Genomic DNA, 9,049 nt, shown 5'->3' on the forward strand with positions numbered 1-9,049 from the left:
GCGTTTCTATTGTGAATTTGTTTATTCTCACTTATGATCATTTGTTGACAGTTTTAGTTTGAATTCACATTCTTTTATATATGAGATTTTGTATCATATTTCATCATAAAGTCAAAGTCCTTGTAACTTATACGTCCATCTCCATCACGATCTAGTTCTCTGGAAAAGAAATATAAAATTCATGAAATACAATAACAAGAAAAATGTAATTCTTCATGTTTGAAACAAAGAGAAAAATTGTGTGTTTTAATCAATTAGTTGGACCACAAGCACTCCGAACATCTGGGTACCCTTGATATGTTGAGCACCAAGATGTTTGGAGGGTCTGTGAGTCAGATGATAAATTGGTGTTTGCGTTGTACAAAATTGACCTAAAAATCAATAGATGTCCTCTATGACTGACTTGTCTATGAAGTATGACGACTGTCAGTTTTCAATAATTACATTCAAGATTTTTAGATCACCTGAGCAAACCCAGATAATTTATTGCAATTGGTCAGCATCCATCATCGTGTGGTGTGTGCCGTCCGTCATGCGATAACAATTGAACGTTTTTAACTTCTTAATTTGATAACTACAGTTCCAAGTCTTATCAAATTTTCAAATTTGGTATGAAGCATCTTTGGAACAAGGGGGACATAAATTGTAAATTTCAGGACTTCTTTATTAGTGATATACAGTAACTTCCCATACTTACTGTATTTATCACTAATAAAGAAAAATAGAATATAGGAACTCTTCAATATCAGGAGATAAACAAATCCTTCTTGGGAGTCCTCATTTGAATGGAGAAGAACTCGTAAGTAAGGAGAAGAACTCATAAGTTGTATGAACTTGGTTCTGATCCTTTTGTATATATCATATACAATAAAATACGTTCAAATCATTTGAATAGAAAATTTAGTGACTTTTCATTTTAGGATTTCCAAACCTATATCATATGGTAAACAATGCAAAATTTATAGTGATGGGGAGTTAGTTTAACAGTTAAATCACTTATTTGAGCCAAATGGTGCAGTTTCACGTAAGTGCATATTAATTGCTAGAACCAACTGAAGCTGAATGTAAATTTCAGACATGAATTATGAATGACTGGTCAGAGATTCATTAAAGGTGTTGGTCCAAATATCCAGCTGAGCTGGATCTCAGCGAAGATTAGGTATGAAGCATCTTTCGAATAAGGGGGACATAAATTATAAATTTCAGGACTTCTTCACCTCTAGGGCCTTAGGGGTAAGATAAAAACTGCTATACATTGACCAATTTTCAAAAATCTTCTTCTCCACAACTGCATGTTGATGTAGAGCAGGAATGCCTCTACCAAATTTGTAAATTTCATGATCCCTGGGGTAGAGGTTCTGAGTCCAGGGCAAGGCCAAATATGATATATATAGTGCATATGTGTAAAACCTTTAAATAACATCTTCTTTAATGCTATTGATACTAAATTGAAACTAAATAGATATTTAGGAGTGTGTAGTCCTTTACAAAAATTGTGAATTTCATAATCCTAGGGGGTAAGATTTCTGGTTCCAGGGTGGGGCCAGAATTACTAAAGTGATTATTGTCTTAATCATTTGAAAGATATTTTTTTAATTTGCTGATACGGTATCAAAACTAAATGTATATTTAGGAAAAGCAAAAAAAGGATGTACCAAAATTGTGAATTTTGCAACCCCAGGTTTTGACTCTAGGACAGGTCCAATTATTGTTAATATTTGTGTTATTGTGACATATATACATGTACGATGTAAAGTCTTTCATCAGTATAAGCATTTTCGGGGGCATTTAAGTTTTAGGAACACATCTTTTTTTTATTAATTTGCTTAATATCATACATATATTGCAGGTTAGTGAGGGAGATATGAAGATCTATTCATCCAAGAAAAATAATATTCCCCAAGGGCAACGCCTGAGGGTAATATCATTTTTCTTGGCAGAATAGATCTTCATATCTTCCAAACATTTATGCAATAAATTGTTTATTATATCTAAACGAAGCAAGACTACAGAAATGCATTTGAAATTGGAGTTCGCTCATTTATACATTGTAAATGTATGTATAGCTGAAATCACCCTTATGGAAATTTAAACCGCGCCGTCAACGTATTAGAAGGTACAAACAACGAAATGAAATGAAGTAATAACCATTTCTTGTATTTCCCTTCTCCTTGAATGCTGATCATTTACATGGTTTTTGTATCAACCAAAATTGGGTGATTTAATAACTGTATCAGAAACCCAAGTATAAACAAATATTCCTTTTGTGCCTTACGAACTATGAAAGTGATGACTCGGACATATTGTGATGTCACAATAAACTATGTTTACCTAGACATAAAATTTATGAAAAATGCATGAGGCTGCCGAAGGGGTGAAATATGATGTTTGAGGGAGATATGAACCACCTGTCTCAACCAATTAAATAATGTGTTGTATAGAATTATCAAATTGGGGTATTGTATAATAATAGAATTTAGCTTAAATAATCGGAACAGGATTTTTTCCCCTAGGTTTCATAGACCTTGGGACCAGTGATACTTTTAACTAATACTCAGCTATGAACCGATAAGGCCTATGGACCTCTTGTTTTTAAATCTATCTCTGGCATTCTGCTACTGCCTGAAAAGATACTTTAGTACTCCTACCTGAAACAGGATTGTACAGTATGATTTGGAATATGGGGTGCCACTCGACTGAAAGCCTTCTGCAAATCATCAACTGCTAGAAATCCTCTACCTAAAGAAAAATATGCAGATACTGATATGAAAATACACCTGAAGAAAATTCAGCTAATCAATGTACCTTATTTCTTACATTGTGAATCGAAGGCCATAAAAGTGTGTCGTATGTTTTCATCTTCATCTGCTGAAACCACTTTCTCGGACATTACAGTCATGTAGTTTTCCAGAGGAAGTCCTGTGATGACATTCAAAGTGATTATGGATTAGAAATGATTTACATTTAGTGTTCCAATCATGCCTACATGCATGTACCACTATATTTTTTACTCTGCATTATAAAGATAAAAAAAAATTTAAGTAAAAAATTTCCGATTTTACAAGCATACTGGAAGTATTGCATAGCAATACATGTCCCTTACCGATCCCACGTCGTCTGCATAGTATTCTGCATAAATAATCAATACATCTACAGTTTATGCACAAGAATAACCATAAATGACAGATTCACATTCCATATTCCATTTTGTCACAAGTTGTAACAAGAGTACCACGAACGGTACAATATATGCCCGTCGGACAGTGAAATTCAACAAACGGTACAATATACGACCGTTGGACAGTGAAATTCAACAAACGGTACAATATACGCCCGTTGGACAGTGAAATTCAACCTGGAAGCATATTGTGCACTCTGAATTGATACAACACATTCTGAATAGAAAAGCCTTAAAATGGGTCATGGTGCACCAATCCATCTGACATGTGAACAGATTATGTATTTCTCTGAGAGTAAGGTTGAAACAAAATGTCAGTGCAATATCTATCTATGATGATAAAAAGTCCAGGAAACCATTTGATCTACTTTTAGCCCTAAAGTAGGTCATGGTGCACCAATTAAGTTGAAATGTGAACTGATTATGTATTTCTCTGAAAGGGAGGTTGTGACTAAATTTCAGAGCAATACCTGTGACCATATCAAAAAAAAATCTGGAAAACTTTTTGACCTATTTCTACCCGTAAAGTACTGTAGGTCATAGTGCGCCAATCCAGCTGAAATGTTAACTGCGCTTGTCTTCCTCCGCGAGAAAACCTTTGACTAAATATCGGGGCAATATTTGTATCTGTAATGAAAAAAAGCCTGGAAAACTATCTGTCCTATTTTTAGTCCAAAAGTAGTTCAAGGATGGACCAATCCATCTGAAATGCAAACTGAACTTGTATTCCTCTGAGAGGAAACCTTTGACTAGATATCTGGGCAATAGCTGTATCCATAATGAAAAAAGGCCCAGAAAACTATTTGACCTATACTTTTAGTCCTAATGTAGGTCATGTACATACGGACCAATCCAGCTAAAACGCAAACTGAACTTGTATTTCTCTGAAAGGAAGCTTATGTGTAAATTTCAGGGCAATATCTGTAACGAAAAAAAAGTCCGGAAAACTGTTTGACCTACTTATAGCCCTAGAGTAGGTCAAGGATGGACCAATCCAGCTGAAATGCAAACTCACTCTTACAATTCTTGAGGGAGATATTGTGATCAAATTTCAAAGTTGTAAATGTATCCGTTACGGAAAAAAGTCCGGAAAACATGACCCAGATGGACAGCCTGCCAGCCAGCCGGACAGACAGCACCATAACATAATACGTCCCGTCTAATGACAGGCGTATAAAAAAAGATAGTGACAAATCAAGGAATAGAAAATAAAACAACTCCACCCACCATTGAAGGCATTAATACAAATTAATTACCTAGTATTCTTCAAATTTAACAAGTTAATCATGAAAAAACAAACTTTGAACTTGATCTGTAACTTGATATGGTAAAGCAATGTATTACAAAAAAATGTGGAAAACAGCATTTTCAGTCTAAGGGCCATAACCAGCAAAAAAATCAATAGACCGAAGCAAAATTCGAACTTGAACTGTGACTTGTCATGTACCAAATATCAAATGAATATCTGCAAGCATGACAAAAATAGTGCAGAAATGAGTATTTGTGCAAATTTTGTAAGTCCAAAGATAACAATTCGGTAAAAAAAAAAAATGCAGAAAACTGAGTATTTGCATTAATTTTCTAAGGGTCATGACTCGGCAAAAAATCAGTGGGTGACCTGAACAAATTTAGAACTTGATCTGTAACTTGTCATGGCAAAGCAATATACCAAATATCAAATATATACATATGTATCTGCAAGTACATGTATGACGAAAAATGCAGAAAACTGATTTGCTGGTTTGACAGATAAACAGATGGATGAACTGCAAACCCTAAGTTCCCTTCAGCTCTGCTGGTATGGGGACAAATAAAGATTATCAAACTTACCAATACAATTATCGTATGTGATGCCGTAGTTATTCATGATTTGGTCAACTTCATACTTCAAAAAAGAAAAATAGTTCCCGCATAATGATGATATGATCATTTTATAGTAATATCAGAGGAAATTGTCAAAAACAAACAATAGTTAATTAATTACATATCTGTCAAATGCCATTTCTTTGTCAAGTAACATACTGCACAATTCAATAGAATTTTTTTTTTATAAAATACAATTATTGATTCTAACACTTTATCATTTAGGGTTTTTAGTTTTGTTAAGTTTTGCAAACATCGATATACATTCATGAAATTTTAGTACCAACCAGATGATCTCCACTTGATCAGGATGACCAATAATAGGCGATATACAGATCAGTGGTAATCATTAACTGTAATCAGCAGCAGCTGTTTAAATCTACATAAAGTTTATGACTTGTCACAGGTCATTAAGTAAGAGGATGATTGCATATTAATGAGGGAAGGGAGACAGTTCATTCTGAAGATGATGTTCGTTCTGTGTGCCTAGTGAACGTTTGTACGGAAAGGAATGTGTCTCAGATTGAACAGTTAGCACTAAAAGATCGACGAGTCACTCTTAGAGAAATAGCTGATGATCTTAATATGTTTTATGGAACTGTTCAGGAGATTTTGACCTTGCAGTAAGCTTGGAAAGCAGTTAGTTTGTGCAAGGTGGGTTCTTCGCCACCTTCTGACAGAGCAAATGAACATGCAGGTAAATGTTTGCCAGTCTTATGTTATTAGATACACAAAGGAAGGAAATTTGTTCACAGAATAGAATTATAATGCGACAAAATATGGGTACTTTTCTATGAACCAGAAAGTAAACAGAGTTCAATTTGGAAGCATCCATCCTCTCCATTGCCACTGAAAGCACGTGTAACGAAGTCTGCAGGGAAGCTTAAGCTGGTTATGCTCATTGTTTTCTGCCACATCAACGGAATTATTCTATAATCACATGGGTATCCCCATTACTTCAGATACTGGATACTTCTATGAGTGTGTTATCAAATCAGATATGATCAGAGTCATAAAGAGAAAGCACCCAGATTTGATCCGAAATGGACTCACTCTGCACCAGGACAACACACCTTAAGCCATAAGAGTCAGGTTGTGATTAGTGTTAAATCTAAAGCAAACTAGCATGGCGCCGCACCATGCCCTTTTTGGCTGGCGCCATGCCATTTTTAATTGCACCATGCCCTTTTTTCTCTACAATTTTTAAAAAAAATATTTCTTAATATAAACAATTGTTCTTTATTTCACAAAGTTGATTGAAAAGTTTAAAAGCAAGGCAGCAGGTATTTAAAACTTTTAAATAGGCTAAATGATTATTCTATTACTATCATATTATGATACAATGAAAGTGCCCTGAAATTGTCTTGACGCGATGAAAGGTGCCCTTTTGAACATATGATATGTGTGCCCTCTTTAGATCCTAGATTTAACAATATGTGATGGACACCATGGAAACACTGGGTATAGGAATCCAAATCCACCCTCACAATCCAGATCTGACAATTTGTGACTTCTGGCTATTTCCAGTTTATAGGAGCCATGCAGGAGGAGGGGGTATTAGTGTCATCAGGACATTATAGGAGCCATGCAGGAGGAGGGGGTATTAGTGTCATCAGGATCAGTCTATAATACAGTTATACTTATTACTTATGCATATGAAGCTATATTTTTACCTTAGAAGGTTTATACCCAAACAGCTCAACTATTGCCACCTTTACATCCTCTCTAGTTAAAAAACCTTTGTTTCTCTCATCTGCTTCATGGAAAACCTGCAAATTGTTTAAATGAAACACGATTAATTCACTAAAACCCGATTTGCATATGTGTGTACCTTTTTTCTAACAATCACTAGTTTGAAGACCATCTATTGGTCATCTATAAGTTTATAAAATTTATTTTCAATTATTTTGCATATGCGGATATTCACGGATGTAATATGCATGAACTTGTGATGTAGTAACCTAACAGAAAAGAAGAAATTGTATGGCTGGACCAGGGATCCCTGTATTACACTAGTCTGGTACTCTTTAACAAAGTTCTGAGCTATCCAGGCCAATACCTATGGTCCGTACAGCTCACTCGGACACGTGGGTTTCCTCCTACAAAATGACCCCCTCGTGCCAAAATCCGAGCAAGTCAGTAAAATAGTATATGGTATAGCTATGAATTACAAGACCATTTGAAATTTTCAATTGTGAAAGTAGCACACTCTAAATTAACAAAGCTAAGAATATCTGCCCACCCTTTAGAAATTGAAACTGGCAGATATTCAAAACCTTGTATTTTAGAAGAATATCGTTTTTGTCAATTTTGTAACACTACTGTTGAAGATGAGGTTACAATTTTTTATTATGACTGCTTCATGAATCTATATAAGAAAGAAATATTACCCTTTGAACATCTACAATTCAGATGATGATATATCAAAGGAAAACCATGTGCGGTATGTAGAAAAGGGGTTAGAAGCAATGCAATACAGTGCAGCCATTGCACTCTATGGGTGCACAAACAATGCAGCGTAGTGCATGGTAGACTTACACCAGATCCAGACTCCAGATGTAAAAGATGTCTAGGATTAGCACGCCCAATTGAGGGCTGCCCTTACACTGAAGTAGACTCCTTTTGCTACCTAGGAGATATGCTGAGTGCTGGAGGTGGCTGCCAACTAAGTTCGACCATCAGAGTCAAGACAGCTTGGGGAAAGTTCAGAGAACTCCCAATCCTAACATCTCAAGCCATCCCAATTATCACCAGGGGTAAGGTCTATGATAGCTGCGTAAGAAGCGTGATGTTGTATGGCAGTGAGTGTTGGGCCCTCACTCAGTCCTCACTCACCCGACTCCAGAGAAATGACAGGGCTAATGATTAGGTGGATATGCAACGTAAAGCCAGACCAGATCCAGAACATTAGGTCAGACACCCTTCTTGAGAAATTGGCCATCCCAAAACTTGATGTACTAATAAGGGCAAACCGTCTTCACTGGTTTGGGCATGTTGAAAGAAGCAAGGAGTCTATCAGCACTTACAGAGACCTAAGACTGGAAAGCAAAATGAAAGCCGGGCGCTCTAAGAAGACATGGAAAGAAACCATCAGGCAAGACCATAAGCAGTGGCAAATGGACACAGTCAATCCCCACGATCGTGATCACTGGAGACTTAGCATGATAAGGTGAGCCAGACAACGTCGAACCCCTGACGAAGGGAACACAGACGATTAACTCGGATAGTGAGTGAGTGAAAACCATTGTAAAGTACTATGCAACCCTGTCAATGTTCATGCTAGAAGGTTATGTGAATTTTTACATGAATGTTTTGAATTTTGCACTAAAAGTAAAGTGCTATAATTAAATTTAATTAACATTACATGCAATACTAAATTGCATACATACAGTTTGATATCACAGCTGGTGCATGTCAAAATTATATACTCATATTTACATATATTCATATGAACTGTTAGTATTTAGTTTATTATCATTATATATCTCATATTGCATAACATGATGTTTTAAGCCAACATGCTTGGTGAATCAATGAATAAATTAAATTGATGTATATGATATAGATAATGTTCAATTTGTTGATTGTATAATACGTCCTTTAAACATAAAGATTATTATATTGTTATTATTAGTTATTCAAAATTATAAATGAATTAGTTGATTTTGGTTAATCATTCATAAATGCATGATTCATTTGTTCACATGCATAAGTATATTTTACTTATGCCAAAATAAAAAAAAAAAATATTATTATGACCACAATCGGAGCTACCGTATAATAATATTTACAACCACACGATCTTACAACTGAAAGTAGATGTTTTTCTTCCTTCGTTATAGTCCTTTTTAATTTGTTATATCCGTATGAACCAAGCTGGAATCCCGTGGACACACTCATTTTCATATACCACTTTTTACTGGTTGTCGCGGCATTTTCAAAGCAGAAAATGTATTCAAGTCCTGTCTAGTCACATTGGCTTGTTTTGGATCCCGTTATCGCGGAAGT

The 9,049-nt window shown here is 35.4% G+C and overlaps 1 protein-coding gene across 2 annotated transcripts; it reads right to left on the reverse strand.

The window, feature by feature from the left end:
- Positions 1-3: 3 nt before the first annotated feature.
- Positions 4-9,049, reverse strand: LOC125649126 (EF-hand calcium-binding domain-containing protein 11-like). 2 transcript variants are annotated; one of them, XM_048876366.2, is made up of 6 exons: positions 8,849-9,049; positions 6,715-6,810; positions 5,009-5,063; positions 2,818-2,919; positions 2,649-2,739; positions 4-159 (listed from the first exon to the last, which is right to left on the reverse strand). In XM_048876366.2, exons 1-6 carry the CDS (start codon positions 8,945-8,947, stop codon positions 75-77), a joined length of 528 nt encoding a protein of 175 aa, XP_048732323.2. In that variant the 5' UTR covers positions 8,948-9,049; the 3' UTR covers positions 4-74. The 2 variants fall into 2 exon arrangements, with proteins under 2 accessions (XP_048732323.2, XP_048732324.1); XM_048876367.1 differs by lacking the exon at positions 6,715-6,810 and having other exon boundaries at positions 8,849-9,036.

The sequence above is a fragment of the Ostrea edulis genome, chromosome 5 (genome assembly GCF_947568905.1).
Source record: "Ostrea edulis chromosome 5, xbOstEdul1.1, whole genome shotgun sequence".
Taxonomy (NCBI): domain Eukaryota; kingdom Metazoa; phylum Mollusca; class Bivalvia; order Ostreida; family Ostreidae; genus Ostrea; species Ostrea edulis.

What these genes read in the sequence shown, in the direction of transcription:
- LOC125649126 (XM_048876366.2), bottom strand. Translation starts at nt 8,947, where the DNA reads ATGAAAATGAGTGTGTCCACGGGATTCCAGCTTGGTTCATACGGATAT. An exon ending in CACATACGATAATTGTATTG is followed by an intron (nt 2,920 to 5,008) that starts GTAAGTTTGATA and finishes ATGTCATCACAG; the next exon opens with GACTTCCTCTGGAAAACTAC. An exon ending in TATGGCCTTCGATTCACAAT is followed by an intron (nt 2,740 to 2,817) that starts GTAAGAAATAAG and finishes ATTTTTCTTTAG; the next exon opens with GTAGAGGATTTCTAGCAGTT.